Genomic DNA, 18,209 nt, shown 5'->3' on the forward strand with positions numbered 1-18,209 from the left:
GACTTTCCTCTATTTCGTTCTACCAAGGAAATCTTTTTTTTTTTTTTTTTTTTTTAATATTTACTTGGTTGAAGTTATGTAGAGGCTCTGAGGCTGATTTTCTCAGTTGTTTTTGTGCTAAGAAAATTGGACATGTGCAGATGAGAAGAATTTGTTTGGTTTTGGATAGAATCGTTATGTTACTAATTTTCATTGATTCATTTCGGAATTTGTTTCGTTTAGTTTTGTTCTATTTTGTTTCATTTAAAAATTTTCTAACGAATTACAAATTTTTGGAACGATTTGAATTCGTATCGGTTGAAAAATTATTGACCGATTCCAATTCTGTGTGAAGAATAGCTGGATGTTAAGGAGCTGACAGGTTTCCCGGCTGACAGATGAATGTAAAACAAAAGAATGCCGACAATGAAAAATGCTGAAAAAAACACTTCGAGTCTGGTATGGATATTAAAGTAAACCCCACGCCAAAAAAAATAAAAAAAATGACGCCCCTGCCCCCCCCCCCAATCCATATCAGACCCTTATCCGAGCATGCAGCCTGGCAGGCCAGGAAAGGAAGGGGGGACGAGGGAGCGCCCCCCCCCCCCGAATCATACCAGGCCACATGCCCTTACCATTAACATGGGGGGGTGCTTTGGGGAAGGAGGGGCTCCCAGATCCCGCCCCCCCCATGTGAATGAGTATCAGGTACCCCTACCCATTCACCAAAAAAGTGTTATTAAGTAATAAAAGCACAGAGACAGTTTTTGACAACTCCTTTATTAATAAATAAAAAAATAGTGTCCTCTGATGTAAATCCACCATCAATCATGCCGCCCGCCGGACCCAAAAAAGAAAACTAAACAAAGACACTCCCCCCCATCAATGAAGGCTGGCTGCCTACAGCAGGCTCGGCCATCTGACATTTCTTATATAGGTAAGGGTGGGGCCAACTAGCTATGTCAGGTGGTGGTTCCCGCCCCCCTTGTGACGTCATGGACGGGGGCATGCTAGGTTAGTGACATCACATGGCAGGACCACCAGGTGACATAGCCAGGTGGCCATGCCCCTTACCTATATGAGAAATGTCAGACGGCAGAGCCTGCAGTAGGCAGCCAGCTAATATCGATGGCGGGAGTATCTTTGTTTTTTATTTGGGACCGGCGGGCAGCGTGATTGATGGTGGATTTACATCAGGGGACACTATTTTTTTTATTTAATAAAGGAATTGTCAAAAAAACTGTCTGTGCTTTTATTAATTTGTATAACTTTTATGGTGAATGGGTAGGGGTAGTAGGTACCCGACACGCATTCACATGGGGGGGCTGGGATCTGGGGGCTTCCAGATTCTGATTAGCCCCCTGCCCGCAGACCCCCACAACCACTGGCCATGGTTGTGGGGATGAGGCCCTTGTCCCCATCAACATGGTCCTGGCCCAAAGCACCTACCCCCCCCCCATGTTGGGGGCATGTGACCTTGTATGGTTCAGGAGGCGGGGGGGGGGTGCTCGCTCGTCCACCCCCCTTCCCTGACCTGTCAGGCTGCATGGCCAGATAAGGGTCTGGTATGGACTGGGGGGGGGGGTACACTGTTTTTATTTAATACTTTTTACATTTTGGTCTTTTTTATTTTTACAATCAGCTGTTAGCGGGGAAGCCTGCTGACAGCTGATGAGTCATCTGTTGTTAAGCACACGGTGTCCGGCTTCCCGGCTCACTACTTAGCAACCAGCATTGCCAGGAAACTGTGTGGGTCCCCCCGACCCCAGGCTGTTTTTTGACAAATCCCAGTCCGCTCCTTAGCAACCAGCTCAATACAGTAACATTAGCACATTAAAAAATACGATAATTACTGCTAAATCGAACAAATACCGCATTCGATATTTAACAGTAAATTCTTAGTGCACTTTCACAACTGATTTACCGCATGCAGTGATTTACTGCATGCTGTGCTTTACCACATTTTATTTGCCGTTATTTAACTCTTAGTGATTTGACCCCAAGCCATCAGCTCGGACACACACCTCGCAGAGATGATGAAAACAAGAAATGTAACCCTGTGATAGTGGAAAAAGGAATATGCCTGATAGGTTTAAAAAACATTTTCTAAACCTTTGCGAACCAAATTCAGATCCCACCAAGTCACAGGTGACAGCGTAAGGGTAGCCATATGAAAGACAACCTGCTTAAAGCTAGCAGTCTCTAAAACAAGATTTAAAGTTCTAAGATCTGATCCTTGATGGTACTTAGAGCAAAATGCTGATCCAGACACTTATGCAGAAAGTCCACGATTTCTCCCACAGCAAACTTTCCGGGATGAAAGTGAAGTATGCCTTCCATGTGTTATAGTAGACCTTGCTGCTAACTTCAGCATCGTAGGAGTCATCTTCCTATGATTTCCCTCAATACCTGGGCTTTAATGGGCATGCCTTTAAAGCCAGAAACTCTGCAGCAGGATTGTGAACCGGTCCCTGGGACAGAAGATCCGGTTGATGTGGAAGACCACATGCGTCTGGGCCAATCCAGAGTTTTGAGAATCACTGGAATGTCTTTCATCCCGATCAGAGCAAACAAGGAGGGAGTTTCAGGGATGGAAGCATGTACCTCAGATTGTGCTGATTTGCTGAGTCCATATAGATCATCCACTACTTTTGCCAAGGGATCTCTGCACCTGAAGACGAGCCTATCCAGTTTGTTGCTGAACCTGGAGGCCAGGATATCCACATCTGGCATCTCCCACTTGTGACTGTCTTGAAATAACTCTGAATGTAAACACCATTCCACTGCTGGCTGAGGAAGTCTGCTTGCCAATTTTCCATGCCTGGGTTGTAAACGGTGGACAAGGCTGTAATATGAATTTCTGCCCTGGACAGAATCTATACTACCTCCCTTGTCATGGCAAGACTTCTGGATCCTCCCTTTTGGTTCATGTAGACCACTGCTGTGGCATTGTCTGATTGAGCCCCCATTTACATCGGGCCGATTTGACATGTCAAATCCCACGTCAAATCAGAGCATATTGCCAGTAACGATTCCCAAAAGTAGCTCCTGCACTACTTTTGGTGACTTCCGGGGCAATTTCAATAGACATCTGTGCATGAACCTACACAGATGTCTCTCAAATTGCCCCCAAAGTCGGACTGAAATGCCGGTTTGAAATTGTGCGAGTTCAGCTGAACTTGCACGATTTCAAACTCACATTTAGTGTAAACCTAGGCTGAATCCTGTTTGGTTGACCCTCCATTTGCGCTGTCCAGTAAAATAGGGACAGCCAAATCTTCTAAAGCGGCAGAATACTGAACGGGAGAAAAGATACCCCCACAATGTCAAGGTGTCCAGGACTCCTCCTCAGTTTGACAAGCTGGCATCTGTGGTGACAATCTTCTAAGAGATCATAAGGAAGGACTTCCTAACTCCAGAGCAGGATTCCTGAGCCGTTCGCCTTTGGAAGCTGACTGAACAGACTTGTACAATGATTGGAGGATATTGAATTGTAGGAGTTTGGAGTGAAACTGGGCAAATGTGTCATAAATGTTCCTGTTTCATTCAGAATTACTTTAAAAATAAGCATCTGCAAAATGTGTCACTGCTTACCTTGCCATTGGAATCTTTTGGTTGCAGGCCAAATGCGCGAACAATGTAGACCCTGACCAAGCACTCTTGTAACCCTTTAGCTGGCAGTTGGAGGAACTGTCTTGGTGGCAACTGGGCGGACGGTTCATCAGGAAGAGTGTATATTTTGAAGGATCCCTAAAAATTAAAAAAAAAAAAAAGTGTAATTTTTTTTACAGTTTGATTAAGTAATCAGCAGCTTGTCCAAACAATTTTTTTTTTATTATTTTCGGTAGTTAAAAATCAAAGTTTTAGCTCTGTTTAGACCTTTCTGGAAGCAGTCTGATACGCTACTAATTGAGATGAGTTACAAAAAAAGGCATGCACAAACTTGTGAAAATGCTTGCAATCCAAATGTTGATTTCTGGTTTCAGAACAGCGATAGCTCCTTGGTTATTGTTGCATCCCTGGATACACTGGGTGCTGGTTAGGCACCATATTATGTCAGTCACATTCTAAAGGTTTATTCGGTCTCTGGCTATGCTTTTTATATTTAATAATACATAATATATACTTGTTGCACAATGAATCAGTTTTTACGATTTTTCTATCTCCATATTTGAGTTTACGGAGAGCAAGAGCCTGATGTAAAGGAGTCTGGTCCTGGTTACTTGATAAAGAGTGTTGGAATCCCATGGTTACACAAGCACCTATTGACCCATTATATTCTTAAGGGTCATAAGCTTCTGGTGAGTCCTTACCTAGTAGGGGCAAGCAGGATCACAGCATGGGGTTGCTAATACCTTGCACAGGCACAATGTTTTCAACACAACACTGTGAATGTGGAGCACAGATCACATTTTTGGACAGAATTTGTGGAGCACTTTAAATCACTTAACCTCCCTAGTGGTATTCCTTAGTGTGGCTTGGGGTTAATTTTCAGTACCAAAAGCAGTAACCCCGAGACACACTCGGGATTACCGCAGAATCTTACTCACCTTCCCTGCAATCCCCTGCTGTCCTCCCCCGCTGCCCTCCAACCATCCTCCTGCTGTCCTTTCGCTGTGTGCTCGGCCGATGCCGGCACTTGCCTTCTGGTTCCCTTCCCTGCGAACGTTGCGACGCAGGGGGGTGAAACAGACGGCAAATTCAAAAATGTAAATACACCAAATGACATGACACCAAGTTGTGATCCTAACAGGTTACACTGTATCATGCCATTTCACCACAGGATATCACCTGGTGACTTTTCCAGTACGCTGCCTGTGCTTTTCCAGTTCTTTATGCACTTTCCCCGATATATCGGCATCGGCAACTAAGGTGACCGATATTGCCGATATTTCAGAAAGTGCTTGTACCAGAGTGAAGCCTGTAGCTAGAGGCATCACCCCGGTACCGGCGTCCATAGCCGACTGTCCGCTGTCTTGTAATGACAACCGTTACGGCTGAGAAGCTGCTCGGCTGTCATTACAAGGAGTAGGAGGGGATGTTCCCCCCCCTCCGCGGCTCACTCTGGTCTCCCATCCCACCGGGAGAGCCGGGCAACCAGCCTGCACGGCCGCCGAAGATCCGATCAAAGCCGCATTCGGCTCTGATCGGGTCTCCATGCAAAAACCCAGAAGTGAGGTAATGACATCACTTCCGGTACTCTGCGCCAGATTAAAAAAAATGACAGCATTCAAAACAGCCAAACTTGGCGTTTTGAATGCTTTTAAGTACAGAGGAGGGGTTTGGGGTCTTTTAGACCCCCAGATCCCACCCACAAGAGTACCTGTCAAGTAAAAAATAAAAAAATATATATTTTTTTAAATGTACGAAAATATCGGCCCATATTGGCCGATACCGATACGCGATGACCAAAATATCGGTATCAGCAATGAAAAAACGATATCGGTCGATCCCTACTACATAGATGTCCCTCATTCCTATCTCAAAAAGTTGGGAGGTATGCTTATAACCCTCTATCCCAGTAATTTTCAACTCCGGTCCTCAGGGCCCACTAACAGGCCAGATTTTAAGTATCACCTTGGGGAGATGCAGACTAGAATACTGCAATCACTGAGCAGCAAAATATATCACCTGTGATGTATTTCAGTTATCTTGCAAACCTGGCCTGTTAGTGGGTCCAGCGGCCCGGAGTTGAGAGCCACTGCGCTATCCAAAATGAAAAAAAAATAAAAGTTTTGCCCTTAGTTCTACCAAAAGTGTGGGGAAGAAGAAAAGGAGTTACACAGTGACTCTGTTGCTGGGAAGGGAGGAGAGGAAGAATACATTTAAACCAGCCTGTAAAATCAGCTTTAGGCCAAGGGTAGGCAACTTAGAGAGGGCCGCAGACAAGTCTGCATCTTAGTTTTTGTAGATTTGTGATTGTAAACTACTAGGATGGTATTAATACATTGATAAAATAAGTGTTCTTTTATTTCTTGACATCATGGGCACTCTCCTAGAATGCTGATATTTGCAGAGTTCCCTTCTCCAGTTACTTCCATGATTTCCTTTGCAACTTAGGACCTTTTCATGCAGATGTCCTGATTGGGTCTGCTCTCTATGGATCAGCAGGTGTAAATGGATATGTGTCCATTTATACCCACTGACATCCACTCCCATCCTCCAAAAAAAAAAGGGGGATGGACATCCGTTCCCCTTCCATCCAGCAGATCAGATGGAATGGCAGTTGGGTGGAAACGGACAGGCGGTCCGTTTACATCCAAACATCCAAACGCCCATAGAGGATGGCGGGCTGTGTCAGTGTTCGCTCTGCATAAGTGGAGCAGACACAGACCTGTTATCCGACCTGCTCAGCAGCAGTCTACTCCTTGTGAAAAGGGCTAAAGTGGAATTTTTTACTTTGGAGCGTTTACGTTGGATTTACATTGTGACGCACCCAGAAAAATGTGTTTAAATGTTAAAACTAATATTAAAGTGTTGCTGCTGTTCGATCCTGTCTTCTCTGATCACCTCCTTCTTCCACTGACTCCAATATATTTCCTGATATTTACAGAGCCAATGGACAGGCTGCACATGCTCAGTTTGGTGTGTATTGCTAGAGAGTTTTTTTTTCCTTGGGAGGGTGCATGTGATCAGCACAGGGCCAATCAGCACTGTCCAGACAGAGTGTCAGAGGAGAATGAAAACTCCTCCTATAATCTTTAAACAGACACTGAAAGAAGTCACAAGACTGCTATATACTGCTAATGAAAAAAGGTATTTAACAGTTAATATTTACTAAAATAATGGCATATCCATGTTCTGTGTACGGTGGGAGACCAGATATAGTAAATGCAGGCTCCTCAGTTTAGTAACACTTTAAAGCATTTCCTATGGACAATTTTATGTGCCACGGTTTTTTAGACTTTGACAGGCGTGCGGAATATTAAAACTTGATATGTCTGGTATCTATTTACTTGATCTATTTACTTGATTTATACTTTACCAAACATTGGGTATAATAGTGTGTATGTTTGCACTAAAATTGACTTAAAGTTTTACTAAACCCACAACAGTAAAATCAGTCTGTATATGCAGTAAAGAATGCTTGTTATATGCATGTGATCAGCACAGGGCCAATCAACTCTGTCCAGACAGAGGGTCAGAGGTCCTGCATTCTCATAGGACAATCGTGGGAGAATGAAAACTCCTCCTACAAGCTTTAACCAGACACTAATAGAAGTCCCAAGACTGCTTTAACTTACATAGTTACATAGTTAGTGAGGTTGAAAAAAGACATCTAGTTCAACCTATGATGTGTGTGTGTTTGATGTTAACCGTACATTGTATACCCCTGTATGTTGTGGTCTTTAAGGTGCCCATCTAATAGGTTTTTTAAACTATCGATGCTCCCTGCTGATACCACTGCTTGTGGAAGAGAATTCCACATCCCCACTGCTCTGACAGTAAAGAACCCCCTAAGTATTTTAAGGTTAAACAATGTTTCCTCTAGTTTTAGTGAGTGGCCACGTGTCTTATTGTATTCCCTTTCTCTGAAAAGTTTGTTTTCTTATGCTAGGGTCACCAGTACAGTATTTATACATTGATATCATATCCCCCCTCAAGAATAAGTTCAATGCTTGTAGTCATTCCTTATAGCTTAGATCCTCCATTCCCCTAATTATTTTTGTGATGATAAAAGGTATTTATCAGTTTATACTTACTAAAATAATTGCATTTTCATGTTCTGTGTACTGTGGGTGACCAGATATAGCGAATGCAGGCTCCTGGGTTTAGTAACACTTTAAGTTGGATTCGCACAGCCATACATTAGCACATTTTTTCAGGGTTGCTTTAAAGTTCCGCATGACGTTTTCGCCAGGAGAAGCCAGTGATTATTGCTAGTGGTTATACCAGCCGCTAGCAATAATCGCAAGTAAAATCCGGCAGCCTGGTTGTACCCAATTTGGTAGACCAATCAACTTGGTACATTCAGCCTGCCGGATTTTACTTGCAATTATTGCATTATTGAACCATGCCCATACATGGTTCAAATCTCAGCCAGTCCCTGCTGAAGCGGCTGGGATTCGAACAGTGTATGGCCGGCCTTAAAGCGAGCTGCTAACAAAGTAATTGATAGCAGTGCAATACAGGCAGAAAGCACAGGAAGCTATCGGTTAACTGGATTTCTGGTGGGATCAAAATGTGTTTTTTGCACTTTTTCAGCAGATATCTCAAAACCCTTTCAAAGGTATATTTACCAGGCCAAAAGAGAGCAAATCAATAAATACCCTTTAGGTTGCCCTCATCTCAACATTAGAATGCAGCAGGAGAACAAACCTGTCAGCTATAGATGAACCTAAGTAAGCTTTAGCATACTTTATACATTTAGTCACCTTAAATTCCCCGACTACAGAAGGGTCCTCAGCTTCTTCTTGAGATCTTCCCCTATACAGTTTAAATGTCCGGCAGAAGTCTGATAGACCATCGTAATCCTCAATGTTCTCCAATTCCGTGTCCAGAACCTGCCAGAGAAGAAAACGAATTGTTAAAATTTTACTATGTAAAAAAAATTCTACAACTGCAGTCAACAGATTTATGTACAGGTTGGGCTTGCTCAATGCTGAAAGAAACCCATAGCTGAATTCACACAGCTAACACACCAGGATAATAATCTTTATTGTCACAAAAAGTAACATTTATCTTCAGTCCAATAAGATTTGAAAGTTGTAATCACATGGCTAAAATAAATATCATTATCTTATGTTAAAACTTTGTGATTTGAGCCTTCTGTCTCGTGACATGATTTCTTTAACCACTTGAATACCAGCCTGTATTACCTCTTCGTTACCAGGCCATTTTACAGGCATGTGATTGTTTGACTGACAATCACTTCGTTATGCAACACAGTGCTTTTATATCATTTTTTTTGAGACAGACGGAGCTTTCTTTTGGTGGTATTTGATAACTTCTGTTTTTTTTTTTTTATTTTATTTTGTACCATAAAAAGAAAAAAAAAAGACCAAAGATTCTGAAAAAAAAAAAAAGTTCCCCTTCATTCTGTTAAAATAAAAAAATGTCAAAATTGTACGAAAATCCCCAAAAATGACTTTTTTTTCGGAAAATAGATACCCCGAGATGAGCTTTTTTTTTTTTAGCCCAATTTTTTGGAAATTAGGAACTTGAGAACTGATACTAAGGGGGTTAACACGGAGCTTGAGAATGTTGCACTACATACATTAAAATTATATTAAAGGTTTGGCGTTTTGAAAAAAATAAATAAATAAATAACCTGTTATTCTTACCTGCTCTGTGTAATGTTTTTTTTTTTTTTTTTTACAGAGCAGCCCTGATCCTCTTCTTCTTGGGGTCCCCCCTCCGGCGCTCCAGACTCCTCATCCTTGCTATTGGGGGGAAATGGAGCATGCTCGCTCCCGAGCCCTGCTTTAAGGGTCCAAAAGACCCATAGAGCCGTGGCTCGCCCCCCCCTACACTCTCTCCTCATTGACTCACTGGAGCCACTGTGATTGACAGCCAATGGCTCCCCCTGCTGTCTCAGCCAATGAGGAGAGGAAGTCTCAGGACAGCTGAGGCTTTTGTGCACATCACTGGATCCAGCCCTCTGCAAGCTTATTACAACTATAAGTCAGGATAGCCAAATGCTCTGTCCAAAAATGGACCATGTACACAGAGCCATAAATAAATAAATTCTATACAAATTTTTCTTACACATGATTGGGTACTCTTTGCAAAGTGAAGCTTTACCTTATTTACTAAACCCTGGAGCAACTGCACTTGCAGAGGGCAACTCCACTTTGCAAAGTGCACAGTCTATTTGCCTTTAGTAAATCAACCCCTATATTTCAATCCAAGATGCATGTGGCTATCAAGGCATAACCATCAGGCCAGCTAGGGAGAGACACCCTCAGAACCATGTGCCATCCCCAAAGCCAGACAACTGGAGCTTACTAGGACAGACAGGGCCATCACCTCACCCCGATGTACTGAAAGCTCAAGGATTTTAACCTCCAACGGCATCACTTCCGATTACGTCATTTCCGGGCAAGGTGGAACTCACGCTACGCGAATGGCGCTTCCTGACTGCTTCACACAGGCTCTCCAAAGTTAGTGCTACTGGAAGCCCTATTAAATGTAAGTTTAACCACTTACCGCCCGCCCGCCGTCATATGACGGCGGGACGGTGTGGCTATTATCCTGGGCGGACGTCATATGACGTCCGCAGGAAATGCAGGGCAGGCGCACGATCGCGGGCGCGCCGCCGTGCACTGCCGGTGTCGGCGTGTCCCCGGGACACAGCCGGTCACCGGCAGGGGGGAAACAGCCAATAGGCATGGCTGTTTCCCACGTGATCGGCTGTGTTCCAATGACACAGCCGATCACAATAGCGGAGCCCGGAAGATGACCGCGCAGCGCGGTCATGTCGGTGGCACTGTGTTCCGTAGGAACACAGCTGTCACCGGCGGTAGTAAACAGTCACTGACAGTGACTGTTTACTAAGTGATCGGCTGTGAATCCATTCACAGCCGATCACAAAATGTAAACACAGAGCAGTAACTGACTGTTACTAGCTCTTCTCCCCTCATACAGTTTCCAGTATGAGGGGAGCAGAGCTAGAAATAGTGAGTTACTGCTCTGTACACCTGTAAAAAGTAAAATCACACAAATAAAGGTCCCCCCACACAGTCCTCAGCCCCCCCCAATGTCACCTGTCACCCAACAGTCACCTCATCAGTGCCCAGAAATTGACACCCATAAGGCTACGTTCACATGTGAGCGCAGCGATCGCAGGCAGAATCACCGCGATTCTGCCGCGATCCGGAAATCATTGCAAATTGCGGGACGCCTGTGCGTTGCCCGTTTTTTGCAATAGCACCCCAAACGCTGTGCGATGTTGCCGCCATTTCCGCCTGCCGAATCGCGGTAACATCGCGCAAACATCGCATGACGCCCAAAAAAGGTACAAGAGCTTCTTTGGGGCGCCATGCGTTGTTTGCGTGATGTTACCTCGATTCGGCAGGCGGAAATCGCAGCAACATCGCACTGCGTTTGGGGTGCTAATGCAAATCACAGGCAACGCACAGGCGTCCCGCAATTTGCAATGATTTCTGGATCGCGGGCAGAATCGCAGTGAATCTGCCCACAATCGCTACGCTCACATGTGAACGTAGCCTAAAGTTTACCGGTCACCAGAGACTGCCATCAGTACCGCCGTGCACCATCGCCCGTCACCTGTCACCCATCAGTGACCATCGCCCGTCAGCTGTCACCCCATCAATCACCTTCACCTGTCACCCCATCAGTCATCGTCATCTGTCACCCCATCAATCATCGTCACTTGTCACCCGAACAGTGATCGTCACTTGTCACCCCATCAATCATCGTCACATGTCACCCCGTCAGTGATTGTCATCTGTCACCCCATCAATCATCGTCACTTGTCACCTCATCAATCATCGTCACTTGTCACCTCATCAATCATCATCACCTGTCACCCCATCAATCATCGTCACATGTCACCCCGTCAGTGATTGTCATCTGTCACCCCATCAATCATCGTCACTTGTCACCTCATCAATCATCGTCACTTGTCACCTCATCAATCATCATCACCTGTCACCTCATCAATCAACATCACCTGTCACCTCATCAATCATCGTCACCCCATCAGTCATCGTCACCTGTCACCCCATCAGTCATCGTCACCTGTCACCCCATCAGTCATTGTCACCTGTCACCCCATCAGTCATCGTCACCTGTCACCCCATCAGTCATCGTCACCTGTTTGCCATATGCATGCAATCACTTACTGACCGCCTAACGACTATATGCGTCGGCCATTAAAAGCTAAATACTGGGGTTATGGCAGCAGATAGCCCCCATAACCCCGGTATTTTTTGAAACGGCGGGCGGTCGGCTTTCAGATAAGGGTGGTCCCAGTGGCGGATTCGCCGCGGAATTACCCTTACGGTGCAGGGGAAGAGGTGCCCCCCCCTCCTGCCGCGTCCCAGACGTTTTCCCAGCTTACCGGACCCGCCGGCAGCGGGGAAAACTATCCGGTCCCGGATCCTCAGAGACAGGAAGTCGAGTGAGGGCAAGATGGCCCTCACTCGACTCTATGGTCTTGGAGGACCGGAGCTACGTCAAAAGACGTTGCCTAGCAACCGGTTTAAAGGGCCGCTTTTTTTTTTCTTTTTTTTTTTTTTCCTCTTTCAACAATTTTTTTTTTTTTCTTTTTTAGTGTAGTTGTGAGGTGTGAGGTCTTTTTGACCCCAGATCTCACAATAAAGAGGACCTGTCATGCCTATTTATATTACAAGGGATGTTTACATTACAAAGACTGCTGCGCAAATATGGTGTGATAAAAAATATTGCAACGATCTCCATTTTATTCTCTAGGGTCTCTGCTAAAAAAAAATATATAATGTTTGGGGGTTCCAAGTAGTTTTCTAGCAAAAAAAATGATTTTAGCTTGTAAACACCAAGTGTCAAAAATAGGTCCAGTCTTAAAGTGGATAAATGGACAACTTTGTGTAAAGCGCTACTTGGATGTTAGGCCTATGTATGTGGCCAGGCTGTGAAAAAGTGTTACACATGTGGTATCGCCATACTCAGGAGGAATAGCAGAATGTATTTTGGGGTGCAATTTTTGCTATGTACATGCTATTTGTTAGAAATATTGCATAAATGGACAGCTTTGTGTAAAAAAAATGTGTTTTCATTTTCTTTCCACATTTTCCAAAAACTTGTGGAAAAAAATTACATATTCAAAAGACTCATTATGCCTCAAAAATTATACGTTGGGCTGTTTGCTTTCCAAAATGGGGTCATTTTATGGGGGTTTCCATTGTCCTGGTGCTCCAGGGCCTTCAAAAGTACGATAGGTTGTCAGGAAATTATATGTGTAATTTGTGCTCCTAGAATGCCGGACGGTACTACTTGGATGTTAGGCCTCTGTATGTGGCCAGGCTGTGAAAAAGTCTCACACATGTGGTATCGCCATACTCAGGAGGAGTAGTAGAATGTGTTTTGGGGTGTAGTTGCAAGTATACATGTGCTGTGTGAGAGAAATAACCTGTTAATACGGCAATTTGTAAAAAAAAAAAAAATCTTCATTTTGCAAAGAGTTGTGGGAAAAAATGACAACTTCAAAAAACTCACCATGCCCCTTATTAAATACCTTGGAATGTCTACTTTCCAAAAAGGGGTCATTTGGGGGGTATTTGTACTTTCCTGACTTTTTAGTGTCTCAAGAAATGAGATAGGCCTTCAGTACATCAGGTGTGGTCAAGTGTGATCAATTTTCAATGAATAGCACCATAACTTGTGGACTCTATAACTTTCACAAAGACCAAAGAATATACACTTATTTGGGTTATTTTTACCAAAGATAAGTAGCAGTATAAATTTTGGCCAAAATTTGTGAAGAAAAATTACTCATTTGCTAAATTTTATGACAGAAACAAAGAAAAATGTGTTTTTTCACAATATTTTCAGTCTTTTTTTATTTAAAGCACAAAAAATAAAAAACCCAGTAGTGATTAAATACCATCAAAAGAAAGCTCTATTTGTGTGAAAAAAAGGACGCAAATTTTTTATGGGTACAGTGTTGCATGACTGAGTAATTGTCATTCAAAGTGTGAGAGCGCTGAAAGCTGAAAATCAGTCTGGGCAGGAAGGGGGTGAAAGTGCACTGTAGGCAAGTGGTTAATGCACTTTATTTGTACTATGCACCTCTGCTTTATAAATACATCTGCGCAATGAAACTCTCATTTGTTTAAAATCCCTGAGCATTCAGTACATTGGGGGGAACCTTATATGACAGGGCTCAATATACCTACCCAACGGATCCAAACCTAATTATTTGGTAGCCTAGGAGGCAATTTATAAGCTTTATAGGTCCTGGGGGCCTGAATAACTCTGGTAAGTGGCCAATACTTACCAAGGTGGAAGAGCACGATATACCCACATACCAGCACCTTTTTGAAGCACGGATCACTTTATGGGGGAATGAGGAGACCACAACCCCGTTTTGTTTAAAGAATTATGAACTTTTCATATTTTTATGAGGTCACAACATTTTGCACTTAATTTATTTAAACAACATTTTTTCTCTTCTTTGATATGAATTAATCTAAGCATGCACACACATCTATTCTGAGCACTTTGGAATTCATTTCACATTGCACTTTTATATTGCACAGTTTTTACAAAAAATTAAGTTTTAAAACCATTTATTTGACTATATAAGTAATATCGAGGTACTCAATTTTGCACATACCCTCATTTACTTTTATGCACTTTGGGAACCATTGCATATTGCACATATTTATTGCACATTGGAAGCATGTTTTGCACTTTTATAACACTGTAGTCACTTTATATGCAATTCATTGTATGGTTTCAAAATATATGTTTTATTAAGGGTAATAGCGCCTCACCATAACACAACATTCCTTCCTGTATGCTGAATCCTGGCCTATAGATGTTATAATTCACACAATGATATATTTTTGAGACAGATTTTTTCCCCTCTCTGCTGGCATCTGTTACCTGTAAAGTGTCAAAACCTCTTTCCAAATAAGTCCCACACTTGTCCTTCTCTCCAATGGATGCATAGAACTTACTCCACCAGTCGATGAACTCTTCTTCCTGGTAAATTTAATAAAATATAACATTAGGGAATCTATTTATAAAAACATTTGCAGAGCCATTCATCCAGAAATCTGCATGTACATTGGGTATGTACATTTTCTCCTCTGAGCGAATGTTTTCTGAACATATTATTACCGCATCATGGCCTCTAGATGGAGGTGACCAGAGGTACAATGTAACAATTCTAAAGAACGCTACAGGGAATTAGCAAATGCATGTAACATCATATCGTCATGGCCCATATCATAGCCCTCTATTCATGTGGGGTGACTACTAATTGTCTGTGCTGGCCAAGCTATCTCACCCCTACCCTACATTATCATTTATGCCAGGAGGAGCAATGAAGGAGATTCCTATAGAGTAGTCTTTTTAACCAGGGTTTCATGGAGCCCTGGGGCGAGTTCCTCCAGAGGTTGCTAGGGGTTCATTGAGCCATAAGAGATTTCTGCCTCTCAGATGAGTAACTACTGACACCAATGATCTTTTTAGCTATCTATAATGGGGGATTCTTCCTACTGCCCCTTAATGTAAGGAATATTCTTCCTTTTGACCATGACACTAAAATAGGAAAGGTTTTGCGCTGTCTAGAGGGTTAAAATATATATATATAAATAAATGTCACTATGATGCCCCTTGTTGCTGCAGATACCGGTTCTGTAGACCATACAGTATCAGAATCGAGTAAGTGGGGGAGGGGTATTGCGCTACAGGGGGATGGTAATAGGTTTAGCAAAAAATTACCATAAAATTATTAAATATCATATATCTGGTGATCAATAAATCAATAAAAAATGTGCAATGTTACAATATTAAATAAACCTTTTTAAATATCTAAAACATGATCCTTGTGCATAAATCTAAAAATACACATGTGATGAGTAATAAATAAATAATCATAAATATTGGTGTAAAAATATTCAAAGAAAGTGCTCCGTGCTCAAAAATAAATAGATGAGTGATAGTCTCTCAATTTCCAGTGCTAAAAGTGCTTAATTGTTCAAAAACTTCATCAAATGGGGTAAAATTTTTCTAAATCCAAGTGTTGGACCTCCACCAAACACCGTGTGAACAAACAAGGTGATTTTCTGCTCCTAATCACCCCTCTGGGTGTGCTAGCTGCTCACCTTCAATTAAATAGTATTGCGCCTTTATTTGTATAATCTTTGGAACCTCCTCTCCTTCCTCTTTCCTCTATATCCTCTCAGAGTGGTCCTTAGCCTCAGTCTCTGGGTCGGGGTATCCCTCCTCACACCGGGGTCCCAGATATCTCAAATGAAAGTGCTAACATAGTGCAGTATTGCCATAGGTTTCAAAGATTTATTAAAGTAAAAACACACTTACAAACAAACATGGTTAATCCGCTTTGTATATGGTACAGGGAATCACGGACCTACTTCCGCAAACAAACGTCACTTCCGGCACTGTCCCTACGCGTGTCGTCACGTCCGCCCACGTGACTTCTTCAGGGGATCTGGATTCACGTGGGCGGACGTGACGACACGCGTAGGGACAGTGCCGGAAGTGACGTTTGTTTGCGGAAGTAGGTCCACGATTCCCTGTACCATATACAAAGCGGATTAACCACGTTTGTTTGCAAGTGTGTTTTTACTTTAATAAATCTTTGAAACCTATGGCAATACTGCACTATGTTAGCACTTTCATTTGAGATATCTGGGACCCCGGTGTGAGGAGGGATACCCTGACCCAGAGACTGAGGCTAAGGACCACTCTGAGAGGATATAGAGGAAAGAGGAAGGAGAGGAGGTTCCAAAGATTATACAAATAAAGGCGCAATACTATTTAATTGAAGGTGAGCGGCTAGCACACCCAGAGGGGTGATTAGGAGCAGAAAATCACCTTGTTTGTTCACACGGTGTTTGGTGGAGGTCCAACACTTGGATTTAGAAGAATTTTACCCCATTTGATTAAGTTTTTGGACAATTAAGCACTTTTAGCACTGGAAATTGAGAGACTATCACTCATCTATTTATTTTTGAGCACGGAGCACTTTCTTTGAATATTTTTAGACCAATATTTATGATTATTTATTTATTATTCATCACATGTGTATTTTTAGATTTATGCACAAGGATCATGTTTTAGTTATTTAAAAAGGTTTATTTAATATTGTAACATTGCACATTTTTTATTGATCACCGGATATATGATATATGATATTTAATAATTTTATGGTAATTTTTTGCTAAACCTATTACTATCCCCCTGTAGCGCAATACCCCTCCCCCACTTACTCGACTATGACACTAATATACTCTGAGCTCTAGATATAGTAATTATCAGCAGAGGTTCCCTGAGACCAGAAAGGTATTTCAAGGGTTCCTCTATGTTAAAAAGGTTGAGAAAGGTTGCTATAGAGCAGGGGTGTCAAACTCAATTTCATTGTGGGCCGCAACAAAATGATGATTGCCCCCAAATGGCCGGTTGTATCTATAAGACTAGATGATGTCCAGAGCACCCCAACCACCCCCCCTTACATTAGCTGTTATCAGAAGTCAAAAGTCTTCCACCTTCCCTTACATCATGGTGTACCCCCCTTCCTTACCTGGTACTGCTGCCGGGAAGAGGCTGGGGCAGAGCTGGGAAGCAGAAAGTGCAAGGTTTGGAGGAGGACAAGAGGAGGGCTGGAGTCAGCTGCTGGAGACTGCTGAATACTTAGACTGGAGGGGCAGAGATGAGGGGATGCTGCGGCTGCACAGAGAGGTACAGGATCTGTAGGAGGAGCTCTGTCCTTCTTTCACTCTGCTGCCAACTTCTGAGACAGAGGGGGCAGAGACAAGCCTAACTGCGGCTGCACGAAAATGCGCAGAATCTGGAGGAGGAGTTCTGTCCTCTCTGCTGCTGAAAGCTGAGACAAGGTGGGGGTGGAGACAAGGGGAGTGCTGCAGCTGTAAGAGAGGTGCGAGGGCCACATGAAATGGCCTGGGGGGGGGGGGGTGCGCATTCGGCCCGCGGGCCTTATGTTTGACACATGTGCTATAGAGTGTCATTTGAGTGACAGCTCTGAGTCTGTTGGATTGTACAGGTAAATAACATTTCTAAAATATGTTAAAAGCACTTATAACCTTATGGGAACTTTTTTTTAATGAAATGAATGGTGTGGTTACAGAGTCTCTTCATACCTCATGCATTGTGGACATTTTTTCTGCTGCTCCCAGGGGTATCTAGCGTTTTCCTCCCTGCCTCTAGATGCCCCTGCATGTAAGTCTATGTGCCAATGCACACAAAGGCGTTTAGAGGAGTTTATATTCAGATGCATTTAGAGGCAGAAACCCCCAACCCCCCCCCCCCCCCCCAAACAGCCAGCTTGTCCAGGAACAGCGATGTTTTGGCAGAAAAAATGCTTGATGTATATAAACACATCTAGACGTGCATTAACGCTAGGCATGCTTAGCGCTTGAGCATCAATTAATTTCAATGACCAGAATAAATTATTTGGTCCAATAAAGTGAATCAATGCCCAAGCACTTGATGCAACTAAAGGCGTTTACAAATGTCAAGCGTTTTTTCTGCCAAAGTGTTGCTACTAGGTGAGTTAGCAAAACGTCCAGTGTGCATGT

At 43.1% G+C, this 18,209-nt stretch overlaps 1 protein-coding gene across 1 annotated transcript in view; it reads right to left on the reverse strand.

Annotated features, from left to right (window-relative positions):
* Positions 1 to 18,209, reverse strand: part of DYSF (dysferlin) — a 412,280-nt gene that overhangs the window by 40,306 nt on the left and 353,765 nt on the right. Inside the window, exons 43-45 of the mRNA XM_082264486.1 lie at positions 14,530 to 14,628; positions 8,355 to 8,483; positions 3,574 to 3,729 (exon numbers count right to left, since the gene is read on the reverse strand). Of these exons, the coding sequence (XP_082120612.1) occupies positions 3,574 to 3,729; positions 8,355 to 8,483; positions 14,530 to 14,628 (384 nt within the window). The remainder of the gene's footprint in view (positions 1 to 3,573; positions 3,730 to 8,354; positions 8,484 to 14,529; positions 14,629 to 18,209) is intronic.

This window comes from Pelophylax lessonae, assembly GCF_965119305.1.
Source record: "Pelophylax lessonae genome assembly, chromosome: 1".
NCBI lineage: Eukaryota > Metazoa > Chordata > Amphibia > Anura > Ranidae > Pelophylax > Pelophylax lessonae.